Raw genomic sequence first — 15921 nt, forward strand, 5'->3', positions numbered from 1 at the left:
AGGGGGGGATCGCTGGCTGGGCCCCCTCCCCGCCTTCATCGTGTTCCGCGGCCGGCCGGCTCTGGGGAGGCGGGCTGAGGGGCGGGCGGGACGCGCCGGCCCTGCTCATTAACGCTGGGCCCGGGCATTAAGGCGGGAGGAGCCTGAGAGGCGGCCGGAGGGTCATAACGGGTTTTAGAGGGGCCCACATGTCTGCGGTGGGAGGCCGCCGTCTGCAGCTCACCGCGAAAGACGCCTTAGTAGCTTTTAAGTGTGTCCCTCCAGAGACCACTGTACTACAGGAATCTCCTCTGCCGTCATTCTGCTCCAAGGGGCGGAGAAACTCGTTCTTCCTTAACAAAACACTTTTTTTTTTTTTTTTAAATAAAAATCATCCTGCAGTGTCGGTTTTGCCTCCTGCCTTGTCACCCCCGAAGTGCTAAGCGGTGGCAGCTGGTGTGGATAGGAAAACCAGGCCTTAGCTGAGGAGGCCGTGCTGTGCTTTGGGTCTGTTTGAGCCGGGTTCGGGTGGTGGGCAGTTTTAAGGGAGAGAGCCCCACTGTTGCCTGTGGCAGTGAGGGCCCTTGGTGTGCAATGGGGAGGAAGGGTTGGAGGCGCTGCCAGCATGGTGCTAAACAGAGGTGGGTAGGATTGGGGCCAAGGCACAGGTAGTTGGTGGGGTGGTGGGAAGAGGACACTCATTTCCTTTGAGGTGGCAAATGGTTACCAAATGGTTGCTAATACATTCGACATTCGGAAAACTCAAACCATCGAATTGCAAGGAGACTCTGGAACAATTTCCCAGGAAAGGCAGAGGGACCAAAAAACACAAATAAAACTTGATCAGGCTCTGAAAAGTTTTGAAAAAGTTTCCTGTGCCCTGAACAGCAGCCCTTAGCATCTGGGGTCAGCTTGTCCTCCCTTCCTATAGCGTGTGACATAACAGCTGCTATATTTCCTCTTGTGCTAGTCCTAATTAAATGGCCATTTAAAGTTTTCTTCCTCTTCCAGATGCATCCAGTCCTAAAGGCCTTTGTGTGTGGTTCCATCAGTGGGACTTGCTCCACACTCCTCTTCCAACCCCTTGACCTGCTGAAAACCCGCCTGCAAACTCTGCAGCCTGCTGTAAATGGGTGAGAGAGTGGGGATGTGTATGTATGGGGGGTGTGGGGGTGCCCCACCATAGGCTTCTGCCTGATTTACTCGCAAGGGCTTGAAGTTTAGGGTTATAGCTTGAATACTGAGAGTCTTTCTGAAATAGGAGGTATGTTTTGATAGTATAGAGAAAGATTGATATTTTGCTTCAGAAAAGAGAAAATGTTGTTCTTGTGAATGCTACTTTAATAACATGTAGCCTCAGCATATGTCTGTATTCATCTGAGAGACTGATGTTTGCTGGAGTCACTGCTGTGCAGTTCCACGGGGTGTTTTCTGCCTGAAAATTCCTGGGTGGTTGTCACATAACTTTTCCATGTGTGCAGCTGCTCATGTTTGCTTGGTATAGTCAACCATGATTACATCTGTTGCTGTTAACAAAGGGAGTGAGCCACTAAAAATGGTAGTGAGAGAGGCCTCTAATGTGTGTTACAAATGGTGGGAAAGCAGAAGGTGATGGAGAAGCCCTGGAAAGACTTGACCAAGAAAAGCAGGCTGAGTTGAGAAAGAGCACCTCTGAGGTTCTGGGGTTATGCACAGACATGAGTGAAATGGGGTGGCTGCAGAGAGCAGAGGCAGATCGTCATTGCAGTTACTGTCTTGTCTTCCTTTCAGGTCCAGTCGTGCTGGGATGGTAACACTGCTCTTCAGGGTTGTTCGTACTGAAAGTCTTCTGGGGCTCTGGAAAGGTGTCTCTCCAGTAAGTGGCTGTTTTAACCCTGACTTGTAAAAATAAGTAGATAAATAAACCTACTGTTTATTACTAACTGTGGCTGTTGGGATTTAAATAACATACTCTTGTACAATTATGAATGCAACCATGTGATTTAGATTAAATCCTATTTTAAGGAGTTAATATTGTGAATTCTACTGATTTGGTCATGGCAGTCCCTGTGGTTTTGCAGTCCTGAGCAGCTGAACACTTGAATACTTTTGCAAATGTGGGGTGGCAACTGCACCAACTTCATTTTGGTTTGGAGTGTCTTGTTCCAAGAAAACTGCCATTGAGGAATGTGTTAAATCCTGGCATCATTTCAGTCAGCTGGCTGTTGTGCCATAAATTATTTTTGCCTTCTCTTCTTTCCTCAGCAAGTTAGCTTTAGTGGGGTTTTTTTTGTTTGTTTTCTACAAAACATCCTGTCAAGTGTGACAGTGTCTGAAATGTTTTGTAGTACATTTTATCTCATGGATGCTTTTTCTTCTTCTTCTCTTTCTTCTGAAGTCCTTTGCAAGATGTATTCCTGGGGTTGGAATTTACTTCAGCACTTTGTACATGATGAAGCAAAAGTTTCTAGTGGACCGTTCACCCACAGCCCTGGAGTCTGTCTTTCTGGGTGCCACTGCACGTGCAGTTTCTGGGATTTGCATGTTGCCAGTGACTGTAGTGAAAACCCGATATGAGGTGAGTATGACTTTCTGATTAGTTCCCTGTTTATGATGTCACATGCCTTCCTTGTGATGAAAAAGAAATTTTTTTGTCTGGAGAAGGTTGCTGCCACTTGGATACAGCCAGGGATGTAGTTCTGATTTCATCCTGGTTCACACGTTGTGCAGGACATGCCACACACTGATATTCGGGCAAGAAGTGGAAGGTGCAACAGAATTCACCCTGAGATTTTTAAGTTTCACTTGTATAAACGTTTGTGTAGCATCTTTCATATTTTATCTTCCTGAAGGATTGTTTTAAAGGCTGAGGTAGGTGAAAACCACTTTTTGCCTTGGGCTGTTGTCCTCTGTGCTGCCATCTGGGGTGTCACACTGGGTGCATGTTACAGTTTGTTTGGACACTGTGTGGGGCTCCTAGGCCTGTGCCTGGCAAAGGGATGACAGACCATTGTCTGCCCTTGCAGAGTGGAAGATTTGGCTATGGGAGTGTATATGGAGCTCTGAAGAATATCTACCAGACAGAAGGGCCTCGTGGCATGTTCAGCGGGCTCACCGCAACGCTGCTGCGGGATGCGCCCTTCTCTGGCATCTACCTGATGTTCTACACACAGACCAAAAAACTCACACCTCAGGGTAAGGCTGAACGTCGGAGGCTGTAATGAAAAATGTTTCTCTTCTCACACCTTGCTCTGCAGTTGTCTGCCTGCATGCTCTGTGTATTGCCCTCTACCTCAGTAGTTAACTTATTCTATTGTAGGGCTTTAGGTGGGACATCTTCCTATGGAGAACTGTAGACCTATAGCTCAGGTCAATGTACAAATGGAAATGGGCTCAAAATTGACTGGTTGGCTTTATAAAGACTGATGCGTAAGGTGGGTTAGTGAACAGTTGAAAGAGAGGATGTGTTCAGCAGTGCTTTCTGTTTCTGGTTGTCTTGTATCCTGATCGGTTTCCACTAAACTGGGGCTTCTCTGATGTTAGAACTGTCTGGGCAACACTTGCACAATCTTTCCTTGTCAGAGCTCCTGTCAAATTCAGTTCCACAGCAAGTGAGGCTTTTTAATAGTGCTAACTCTTGGCTTGTAGCCACTTTTCCTCTGGAAACATTTCTTTACCCTGCATGGATTTTAACTTCTCTTAGATTCTTGATATTGACTTAATCTTTCAATAGATTTTCACTTTGTCATACAGCAGGAGTGTTCCTGGCCTGTTTTGTGTTTAGTGCATTCCCTTTGTTTCGTTGCAGACCAGCTGGATCCAGTGCTCATGCCCTTGCTGAATTTTGGTTGTGGGATCTTTGCGGGAATCTTGGCCTCGCTGGTAACGCAGCCTGCTGATGTCATCAAAACACACATGCAGCTGTCCCCCCAGAAGTACTGCAGGACAAGTCAGGCCATTGCTTTCATCTACAAGGTGAGGTGAATCTCTTCTAATATGCACAGTCACAGCCTCGCTTCTGATCTCCTTGCCTGAAGCACAGTTATGCTAAGAAAGTCCTTGCCTTTTAAAGGAGTTGAACAAATGTGACTGCTTGACATGCTCTTGCAGTCAAGCTAATTAGTATCAGCATTTTCAGAAGCTGAAGCGGGTAATGCTGTGGGAGATTAAGGCTTAATCTCTTGTCACCAGTTTATGTGCAGACCTTTCAGTAATACCTGAGCAGTAATCTGGTTGATTGTTTGAAAGCAGTTGGAAGCACCAGCTCATTCGAGTTGGAAGAATGATCTGGAAAATTACAGGCCTGTCAGCTTGACCTTGGTGCCTGAGAAACTGATGGAGCAGCTCATCCTGAGTACCATTGTATAACACATGAGGGACATCCAGATGCTTAGGCCCAGCCAGCATGGGTTTATGAAAGGCAGGTCCTGCTTGACAAACCCTATCTCCTACGACAGGGCGACCTGCTTATTGGATGAGGGAAAGGCTGTGGATGTTGTCTACCTTGACTTTAGTAAAGCCTTTGACACCATTTCTCACAGGATTCTCCTGGCGAAACTGGCTGCTCGAGGCTTGGATGGGCACATGCTTTGCTGGGAAAAAACTGTCTGGATGGCCGGGCCCAAAGAGTTGTGGTGAACGGAGTTAAATCCAGTTGGCAGCCGGTCACGAGTGGTGTCCCCCAGGGCTTGGTGTTGGGGCCACTCCTGTTTAACATCTTCATTGATGATCTAGACGAGGGGATCGAGTGCACCCTCAGTCAGTTTGCAGATGACACCCAGTTGGGTGGGAGTGTTGATCTGCTCGAGGGTAGGGAGGCTCTGCAGAGAGACCTGGACAGGCTGGAGCCATGGGCTGAGGCCAACTGGAGGAGTTTCACTAAGGCCAAATGCCGGGGGCTGCCCTTGGGCCACAACAACCCCCAGCAGTGCTACAGGCTTGGGGAGGAGTGGCTGGAGAGCTGCCAGTCAGAGAGGGACCTGGGGGTGTTGATTGACAGTGTGCTCAGGTGGCCAGGTGTTTAGTCTGGAGAAGAGGAGGCTGAGGAGAGACCTCATCACCCTCTACAGCTCCCTGAAAGGAGGGTGCAGAGAGCGGGGGATGAGTCTCTTTAACCAAGTAATAAGTGACAGGACAAGAGGGAATGGTCTCAAGTTGCACGAGGGAAGGTTTAGACTGGATATTAGGAAGCATTTCTTTCCAGAAGGGGTTGTTGGGTGTTGGAATGGGCTGCCCAGGGATGTGGTGGAGTCCCCATCCCTGGAGGGGTTTGAGTCTTGTTGACATAGCGCGGAGGGATATGGTATAGTTGAGAATGGTCAGTGTGAGGTTAATGGACTAGATGATCTTCAAGGTCTTTTCCAACCTGGATGATTTTGTGATTCCTTGCTTTTCCTTGTAAATAGAGAGGCCATTGTCACTACTGGAATCTCTATCTTGCTCCTCTTGAATGAATTACAAGGCAGTGTACTTGCTCCCTGATTATTCTTGCCATTGCTTGTCAGTCTCAGTCCAGCCGAGATTAGGGCAATGACAAACAGAATGACAAACTCCAACGAACACCAGTTTGTTGAAGGGGGCGCATTGTCAAGAGCAAATGCCGCTGCAGTGTCTGCAATTTATTACCACTTGTTTACATAGGTTTGTTTTTATTTATACATCCTACTGACCTTCAAGTTTTACCTGTTTACTGCTCACACACTCACCATGCATTCTGCAGGTGGTGGTTTTTTTACTAATCTTTCTCACGCAACACAGTGTTACACTATCCTGCATCAGTTTCCCACAGTCATTCTTCTAACCTCAAGGTCAGTTTACATTTTGCTAACCACCAGTTCTTAATTCCCATATCTCCCCCTTTTTTGTTTTGTAGTTTCATTTCCATGGCAATCATTGCAATCAGTTGTGATTCAGTCTTCTGCACTGTGGACAGGAGGCATCATACATGTCACAGGGTGGCAAATCCTGTAAAACAAATCAAACGTCCCAGGCCTGCTAAAACCCACATCTGTAGGTTCAGACCTGCAAATTAATGCTTAGGGTTGAGCCATGATAAACTTTTGCTTAACTCTTTCATGATGTCATCATGCATTAATTTCAAGGATCCCAATTAAACTCAGACATCAGAGTGAAAAGGATAGGCTGATTTCACTACCAATGTTTAAAGAATATAACTAAGTAGTACAAAAATAAGCAGTAAGAAAAATACAAAATAGTACACTTAGTAACTACTATATATAATTAAATAAGGCAAATGCACCTAATCATTACTACACAATGGAGTACTAATATCCAGATCTACAGTTGCTGGGGAGCCCCAGTTGCAATGAGGATGTGGAGTAGCTTTCCCTGCAAGTGGGAAGTCCTACGCAATGCATCCATCTGTAGGTGACATATCCGGAGTTGCAACCAGCGGGTTCAGCTTCATATATCCAAATCAACAAGCCAGAATAACTGGCGCTTTTCTTTGAGTGGAAACATCTGGTTTCATCCTCCTGTGGGATTCCACTCTGCCTGGCCACTACTCTCCGGGGGGGAACCAAGGGAGTTTTCTAACAAGGTCAAATGTTTGTGTTCTTAATCTTTAACACTGCTAAACAAAGAAAGTTGGATCTGTGTCTCAAAGCAAAAATTACTGTAAGATTATGGCTAGATACATTGGCCATAGATAGCTAAAATATCGAGGATCTGTAATGATGATCTGATATTGGCCACTACCGTTGCTTCTGTTAGAATTGATAGTACAGTTTGAAATAGCAATGAAGTACACAGTGGTGGAAAATTGGCACAGAACCTACAAGCATTTCATCTCATTTGTGTCTCTCTTCCAGCCAACAAAATACACAGATGAGTTGTACAGATGGTCTAAAATATTGTGACTGCACACATGCACCCCTTCCTCCTGTGGGCATACACACAGGGGGGCATCCACATACAATGTTATATTGGCAGCATTCAAATGATATGACTGGTTCTCTGTGTCTCGAGGAGGAAGCCAAGCCCCTCCAGTCCACAGTGTATCATTATTGGCTACTGATCCATCGGGATCCCACCAGTGCCACCGTGTCTTCTGCCTTCTGTTGTAATTGTTTTAGGCTTCCCCGAGTCATAGCTGTAGTTGCCAAGTTCCTAGGGGAAGGTAGCCTGTGTGTGTATTCCTGCATTGTCAGCTGAGGCGTCTGTGGATTGGGTTGGAGGGTTGCCCCTTTCAGATCACAGTATGGCTCGGCTTTCCTTGCTGGTACCCACCTAGGACCCGTGGGGGATAAAACACAAGCATATTCCTGCTCCCATACCAGCAGATCTGCTGGTCCTCTCCAGGTCAGGTCTCCTTTGGGATCCTTATACAAGACTCTTGGTTTAACTATAGAGTCCGCTGTGGTGCTAAAACGATGTTCTGCTGCTGTCAAGGCAAAATTATTTCTGTTTAAAGAGTATATAAAGCCATTGCCAGCTGATTATGTGGTGTGTCCGGAGAAGTCCCACTTCTTTGTTTTAAAATCAAGGCTTTTAGTGTAGGATGTGCATGTTCGACTATTGCCTGTCCTGTGGGGTTATAAGGAATACCTGTCATTTGCCGAATCCCTCATTGCTGCAAAAATAGTTGTAAGTCTGCCACCTTCTGTCTCTAAAATCCACCATCATTCTCCAGGATCCATTACTTTTCTTGACAGGCCATATTGGATTGTTCCAAGCTGTGGTGGTTGGCTTTAAAACTCCTACATCTCATAAATCTCTAATTGTCTGTGATATCTCTTCATGTCCTCCCAGAATTCTATATTGCTTCATCGTGACTAACTTAGTTGCAGCTGGAATCTGCATGGGAGGCATTTTTACTCCACTGACCATAACAGGTCTGGCACTAATATAGGGTTTAACTCCAAAATTGATACTGACCATCAGAAAGATTTAAAGTTAGTCCTTTTAGAATGTCTATACCTATTACATATTCAGGAACGGGGACAATCATGACTATATACAATTGTCTTATATATAGTCATGGTTTCCTATTTTCATTTCTATTTGTGTTTTTATATAGTCATGGTTTCCTATTTTCATTTCTGTTTGTGTTTGTACAGCTTCAATTTGTGTTCCTTCCAAACCTGTGATAATTACAGGTTGTCCTTTAAATTTCCTGGGATTCCCATATATTAAGGAAGCTTCCGCTCCAGCATCAATCGGGGCATTTACAGTTTGTGAGGACCGTATTGATTCCCCTCCCTTGCCTCCGGCCAAGGGTACAAGTCAGAAAATGGTGGCCAATCCTCTTTCACCCCAGAACTGTTGATCCAGTCACGGGGGCCCTCCATGAGCAGATGGAGGGTCCCGTTGAGGTTCAAGAAGGGGCACTGTAGGCTGACTTGTCCCTGAATTCTTAGTTTTAGAACTCTGCGCTCACTTGCTAGGTTTATTCAGCCCTCCCTGTGTATATATTCACCACAGCTCATCGGTTGGAATGCCATCAGTTTTTTTCATGAGACACAGTGTCTTTTAAAGCCATAAGCTTTTCCTTATGAGAACTCCTGTTTTCACTGCCTTTAGGGCTCTCTTGAGTCTCTTGATTCCCTGCACTCTCTCAGGGGCCCCACATTGGGCACCACTTTTCTCCTTTGCATAGGAGCACATTGCTGCTGTCTTCTTCAATTTTTTGTACAGCTCACACAGGGCACTGTTTGTCAGTCTTGGACCAGCTGGGATCGGGGCAATGCGCAGAAGAATGACAATCTCACACCAGTTTGTTGAAGGGGGGGTATTGCCAAGAGCAAATGCTGCCACAACTGTCTGCAAGCTCCCAGTTTATTACCACTTGTTTACATAGGTTTGTTTTTCGTTCTACATCCTACTGACCTTCAAGTTTTACCTGTTTACTGCTCACACGCTCATCATATACGTTCTGCAGGTGTTGGTTTTTACACAGCAGTGTTACATAATGCTGCCTCAGTTTCCTACAATCATTCTTCTAACCTCAAGGTCAGTTAATAATTTGCTAACCACCAATTCTTAATTCCCACAATTCCTCGGTCCTCTTACCTGTTTTCAGAAAATTACAGATGATTGAGAGTAAGCTCAGAGTACTGGAGCACAAAGATCTCTCCACACAGACCTGCTTCCTGTTTCAGGCTGGTGAATAATTTCACTTCAGTTCTGTCTGTTACACATTGACTTTTACACCGGTAGTGATGGAGAGCACTTAAGTTTATTTCATCTTAACTTCATTTCAGCTTAGTTTAGGATGTAGGCTTGGAGGAGCTGTGCCTACAGCTGCTGCTGCCTCTGGTTTATCACTGTAGGCACATCTGTGATTACCACACAGGGGCAAAAAATTTCTTCAGTATGTAGTGTAAAATGCTGGTTTCTGATACAAAGCAGCCACAAAACAATTATTTGCCCTTTGGACACTAGAAGAGAAGCAGATGCACAGATCTGTATCCCAGGAATGGGATGGAGATGTACTCAAAGCCCACCTTTCCCTTACTGCCCGCAGAAAGGTGGATCTTGGCAGGCTTGCTTTGTTTCCTTATTGAAATCTGTTCCTAAACAGGAATCTGCTTATTTGTGCATGGATTTTTTTTTTTTTTTTTGTGCATGGTACATTTTTCTCATATCAGGATGTTTTTTTACTTCAGTACTTAACAAATCTCAGTTTTTACAGAATAGCTAAGTGACTTTTCTAAACATGAAGCTCTAAACCAAGTCATTTTCCTGAAGTGTCTTGAAACCGTTACACACTCGCTTTCTCTTTGATGGGTTTGAGTGTGGCTCTCCGCATGCATTGTCCTCATCCTGGCATTCCCTTCTCCACTCTGCTCCTCCTGCTTTCATGGGTAGCCCTGCAATTGCACAGTGCTCTTCCTAAACATTAAATGCTTATTTAAACCTGGGCCTTTCAGAAACTGATCTGGGTCTGAGCGGAAACATATCCTGTGCTGTTCCACATAATAAATGATGAGATATTAAAATGCTAGCGGCAGATTGTGATGGATTGCTGTTTCTTTATCTCCTGTTGCAGGATTTTGGGCTGGTTGGCTTTTTCCGAGGTGGTGTGCCACGTGCCCTCAGGCGGACTCTGATGGCAGCAATGGCATGGACCGTGTATGAACAGATGATGGAAAAGATGGGCTTGAAATCTTGACTGACTTGCACGAGAAATGGCCAGCTTCGCTCCTCCTTGCTGTGATCAACTGGCACTACGAAGTTCCCAGTTCCTCAGAGGAATAAGCCTTGCTCAGTCAGGAGGAAGACAGTCTTCTGAGACAGGAGATTGGGCCTTTTGGCAAGTAGAGGAAAGAAGGATCTGATCTTTGCGTCATTTGATCAGTGCATTCTAGAGACTGCACTTGCAGACTGCCATGGGAAGTGGCAGGGTTTCCACAGCCTTGTAACAGTGCTGAGAGAAAGCCCCTTTTAAAAATAGCTCTGTGCTTGCCACCTTTATGCAGTGAGACGTTGCTGAGCAAAAATGTTTGAGGAGAAAACAGTGATTGCCGAACCTGCCAGCCTGTTCCTTGCTGGTCTGGCCAGTAAGGCCACAGTGACCCACAGTCAGATGTAGATCCTCCATCCTTACATGCTTTGTTCTCACAGGGGAACATTGCAGAGCATGGTGGGAGACCTGAGGTGTCTCTTAATGCTTATATTGCGGGAGTAGGTGGAAGAGAAATGAAGTGCTGAAGGAAGGGTGGGAACATGGTCTCTTGTCATCACTTTTGTACTATGCATGATAGCAGAGAAGGTAACTGGAACCTCCTTGCTGTGTCATGTGTTATTACGTAATTGAGCATCTTAATACTCTTGAAATGTGCATCTGCCTCTACAGCAGTGTTTGCACAGGATTTAAGAAGCATAAGGCACTTTAGAGCTGATTGTTACCAAAGTTCTACTTGTTCTCTAAAAAACATTTTTCCTGCTGGTCTGACTATCAGGAACACTCAAGTATTTTTTTTTATCCAGTTGTACTAGAGACTTGCTTCCTATTACTCATTTGTTAATCCCTGATCAACACCCTCAGTGTGAGCTGGTTCTTAGATGTACCTTTTAGGGTCATAGTTCATAATGCATAGATGTATAATGGAAGCAGATGTAGATAATGACACTTCAGACTTCCCTTAAAAGCTGCTGCTGATTGTGTGTGGAGTATCTTTGGGTTTGGAAAGAAAAAGCTGCTCTTTTCTGTCAACTTTCTGCAAAGTTTGATACCTATGAGTGTTTAGTAGGGAACTTTAATTCTCTTCAGGGTCCACACAGACCCTTCACAGTTTCCCAGCTGATAGTTTTCTCTTAGCAGGTAGTTCATATTTCCGTATTCCTGAGTTTAGGCGTAGAGATAAATACACTTTTTTATCAACTGTGCCTTCTTCCTCATTCCTACTTTGTTACACAGACCTTGTAGCATGTGCTGTCCAGACTTGGGTACAGCCTGCTCCCCTCTTCACTTGTGCCTCTGTGCTGACTGGCTGGTTTGGGACTCTTGCAGCTCTGTTGGCATTGCCACAAAGCTTGGCATGGCAGTGTGCACCCTGTTTTGTAGCGTGCCTTGCAGAAAATGTAATTTTTGGCTTTTATTTTCTTAAGTATCTACAGATACTACAATCCACTTTAGGAACAGAGCAGATGTCTCTAAATATGAAGACGTGACACTGTATCTGTATGAACAATCAGTACTACCTACCCATTGTTTGTAAAATTTAGAGCATAATTTGCGCAATCACTCCTGCCCTGGCAACCTCCTGAGCACAAGAGTAGAGGGGTCGTCGGTTGTAAAAGATGTTCTTCACCAGATTCCAACTCCAAGAGGGTTTGATGACAGATGTGAAAGTTAAGTCTGAGTAAAGTGTAAGGGGAGGGGCTGGAGGCTTCAAGGTGCTGCCTGCTTTTAGCCTCAGCCCATCTGCGCGGGGAGACTGGTGCCACGCAGTGCAAGAGTCTCCATGGATGGTGGCGGGGGGTCCCGTGTGCACATGTCTGCAGATGTTAACGGTAGAGCACCGCATAAAATCATTCCACGTTGTGACTGACAAGCTGTCACATTCCCTCTGCTGCTTCTCACTGTCAGGCATGTGAGCACATAATTTGCCAAATCCTAAATATGAAGAACTGTTCCTTTCTTTTGCTGTCCTTGCTACCCTTAGTGACCCGGACTTGTGAGAGTGCATGAAACAGTGGTAACTGCACATCCTGCAGTGTGTTACCCTGAGCACTACTGGCACAGAGAGCTGGAGAACTAAGTCTAGGGTTGCTGACATGGCAGAGTAAGGTGGGAATTACATCAATTACCTTGTTTGTCTTTTATTCCTCTATGCGTAGGATCAAACCAATGTATTGTACTGGAAGCCTGAATTTATTTGGGGCTTTCTTAATCTGGTGTGTGAGGTGGATCTGTTGATCATCCTGGGCAGTGGCAGTCCGGGGCTGTGTATGGTGTCACCTGCAAGGTGTTTCACGAATACTTTGGTTCCTGATTTAGCAATGGCAAAGCAGTGTGCAACTTGTGCAGACAGAAACTTAGGCTCTTAAAAATGAGAAGAATGCCAGGTAATAAATTTTGAATTAAGCAATGTCCTCATCAGAAACCTGAAATGCAGGAGCTCTTCAGTGGTTTTTATGCCCTATACTCCTGCCTGGTCAAGTAACAAAGGAATTACTAGAGAATTTATTCCAGTATGCTGGTATTTTAAAATCTACAGATTTTATTTTTTTTTAAATTAAGTCTGGATTCAGTCTTAAAGCAGTTAGCTTTTCCTTTGGGAAAGTTCTTCCATTCTCCTTACTTTGTGGAGAATGAGGAGGCTCTTTGTTGTCACAGTAGAGTGAAAAGATACATGCTTTTGACTTGTAAATTAGCCTGGGCTTCTTTAAGAAACAGAGAATCTAAATTGCACTGTTTCATCAACTTTTGGTGCTGCAAATCCAAAAACTTCTTTACACGTGAGCTGGGGAGAGGGAGTTTTGCAGTGCAAGTTTGTTGTTTGTTTTTCTTTATTATTTCTTATGTCAGGTCTCATATATGGGGGAAGGGAAAGCCTGAAGATCTGTTTCTTCTGGAAGCTGTGTCGCACAGGCAGGCACAAGACTGTTTCTCAGCTCTGAGCCTTACCATCCTTCACGCTTTTACCCTCTTCAAAAACATTCTGTTTCTAAAGTGATTTATCGAAGTTATTCTTGATAGCTATAGCAAGTCCAGAAAAACAAATGTTTGGACATTTTAGATACATTGCCCTTGAGGTTGTATGCTTCTAATGAACAACAAATGGTCATTGTACAACCTAAATGCAAAGCAAATCAAATAAAAGATCCAGCACAGGTGCTTAATCACCTACCTGCACCATGCCAGCAATTCCAACACTAACAATCCTGTTAGATAATAATTTCCAAAGCCATCTTAGCTTGGATTCCAGAGAACGTGGTCCGATCCCTTATACAGCAGGATCGCAGTCGGATTCCTCTTGGAATGACCTCTGTTGCTGACAATACACTGTCAGTGAATGTGCATTGTCTCTGCTTGCCCCTGCAGCTGTGATGTATGAACACAACTGGTTAACATGTTGAGGCAGTCAGTATTTAAGTGAGTTTTAAGGACACAAGAGAAATTGTCTGATTATTTGTTTTAGAAACTTCACGTTTCCTTTCTTCCTGTGCTGATGATGTTTTTTTTTTTTTTCTTGCACTGTTTAAACAGAACTGGAGCTTTGGAACATTGGATAGGTTTGAGTATTTTGAGCGTTTATGTGTCTATATAAAATATTTATGTGAGATGTATTATATGTTTCTATTAAAAACTGGTTGCCAAAATGAACCATGTCATCTCTTTTAGTGTTTCTTTAAAAAAAACCCAAGTCAAACTCACAAGGGATGGGATGGAATAGAGGCTTAAGAAAGCAAGAGAAGTTTCCCAAGAGAACAGGACTATTGAATGAGCTCTGAGCCCATCCAAGGCAATGCATATTCTCTTTTTCTGTGGGGTGTAATCTACACAAGCAGTGCCAGTACAACCTAAATCAGCTTTACTTAAATGGGGAAAACACAGCAATGGGGAATCTTGTCTTTTTCACAGCTTCCTCTGCCTGCCTGCTGTGTGTAAAGACTGATGGGAATCAAATCTTCATAATAGCTGGTGAAATACCCACCTTTAAGATTGGGGTTTTGAGCACTCTTTTTAAAAGTCTCCTGCCAAGCAGGTTTTTGCTACTCAGGCAGTCTGATCTCAGCAGGGGACCAGAGCTTGTGGCCTGGGACATAATCTTCTGCTGCAAGGAGTAGTGCAAGGTGACGCTGGATTGCTGGGGTCTCCTCTGGCTGTCACAGCATGGCACTGGGATTCAGTAGCATGCAGGTTGTGCTAAGCAAACCACTGGTGATGTCGATACCAAGACAAACATCTTCCAGATGTGAAGGTCCCAAACCCTTTCTCTTTTCAGATGTTGCCTAGATGATGTATTCTTATACTGAGCAATTTTCACAGAGAGTTATCTGTGTGTAACAGACCTACCAGACAGTCCTGGCGTGCAGCCTCAGTGCAGATACCTGATACCATGTTAGGCTGGCAATAGTGCCCGCTCCTGCATGCAGCGCTCCCCAGAACTCTCCTCCTGCCTTGGAGAACCACCTCAGTGTAGAGGGTGTTCCTGCTCGTGCTGCCAACAGCTGCCCCAGCTGTTAGAAGAGATAGCGGACAAACTCCATAACCCTCTTGGGTAGTGGAGGGTGGGAAAGATAGAAGAAGCACACTTTAAAGGCACTGCTCTTGTAATAAAACATTGAATTACAGATCTCCCTTTCACTTAAAAATCAGGCAAATGCTTTGCTTTTTTAATTTTTATTTTTAATGTACTACATGCCATGTGTAACTGCTGCACCAGAACTGAGCAGAAAGTATTCCTCATCTCACACACACACATACGTATGTGTACTTTTACAGGCTCCATGTGGAGCTACTGAACATGTTTGTCCCTCTGGCATTGGTTCCAGTTTCAAAGTATCGAGCTCATTTTCCACATTGCACTGCTTCTTAATTTCCAATTTTATCACTATAAAATGCTTTGGGAGATTTTATTGTAAGGCAGTAAGGAGTTTTAGTAAAAGTGACAAAAAGCCCAGTAACAGGTTAAAATGAGACCTACACAACTTTTGTAACAGATGTTAGGCAATTCTAGCTTTGTAGAACTAGAAATAAGAAGGGAACAGATTTGCTGATGTTTTCAAAAAAACTTGAAAGAAATAATAATAAACCTTTGAAACACAAGCCAAGACAGAATTAACAAAACAGCAGGGTATTGTGCAGCTTTGCTGGAGGTGGGTTATCTCCATGGGTTCCTCTTTGTCTTCTAGAGGGTCCAGCCCCAGGGGTGCCACACCATCTCTTAGATGACACCCACTGGCACATTTGGTGGAGAAGATGCTGCCCAAACATGTTGCTGCCTGAGCCTCTTCCCAAGGCGCATCCTTCAAGCCATTCACAGGATCCATTCTGGTGGCAGGAAACACCTCCACTGCAGCCCAGTGGCTCTCTCCCACCGAGGAGGTCCTGTTACAGCCCCCTACTCAGAGGCTTCTCCTGGCAAGGGCTGCTGCTCTCCCCTGCAGCCTGGCTGGATGGTGGGGAGATGCTCTTTCCAGGGCTTGGTAATGTCACATCCCGCTCCGACGTGGGGGACAAGTGACTCAGATTCGCAAATCCCCAATTGGAGCGGACAAGTCTCCAAGTTCAAGCATTTATTAACTACCTACAATGTACTAATTGAACACAAGATAATTGGCCAAGTACAGAGCAAGCTGTGGCGAGCAATACAATATGGTTTGCATTTCTTAATAGAAAAAGGAAAAGAGGGAGATAGAGGGAATGGGGGAATACAGATCACCAGTCTGGGTTCCTGCGCTCCTCCTGCCGGCGAGGATTCCAGGAGGCAGCTATCTTCTTCGCTGGCATCCGTCTTCTTTGCTTCACTGCTCTCTCCAGACGGCCGGGGG

General features: G+C 44.9%; 1 protein-coding gene across 1 annotated transcript in view; it reads left to right on the forward strand.

Annotated features, from left to right (window-relative positions):
* The window catches only part of SLC25A38 (solute carrier family 25 member 38), a 14439-nt gene extending 699 nt beyond the window's left edge, over positions 1 to 13740 (forward strand). Inside the window, exons 2-7 of the mRNA XM_026842708.1 lie at positions 991 to 1112; positions 1750 to 1834; positions 2357 to 2536; positions 2985 to 3153; positions 3767 to 3933; positions 9968 to 13740. Of these exons, the coding sequence (XP_026698509.1) occupies positions 991 to 1112; positions 1750 to 1834; positions 2357 to 2536; positions 2985 to 3153; positions 3767 to 3933; positions 9968 to 10090 (846 nt within the window). The 3' untranslated portion in view covers positions 10091 to 13740. The remainder of the gene's footprint in view (positions 1 to 990; positions 1113 to 1749; positions 1835 to 2356; positions 2537 to 2984; positions 3154 to 3766; positions 3934 to 9967) is intronic.
* The last annotated feature ends 2181 nt before the right edge of the window (positions 13741 to 15921 follow it).

Source organism: Athene cunicularia, assembly GCF_003259725.1.
Source record: "Athene cunicularia isolate RWA chromosome 2 unlocalized genomic scaffold, athCun1 chr2_part1, whole genome shotgun sequence".
NCBI classification, from domain to species: Eukaryota; Metazoa; Chordata; class Aves; order Strigiformes; family Strigidae; genus Athene; species Athene cunicularia.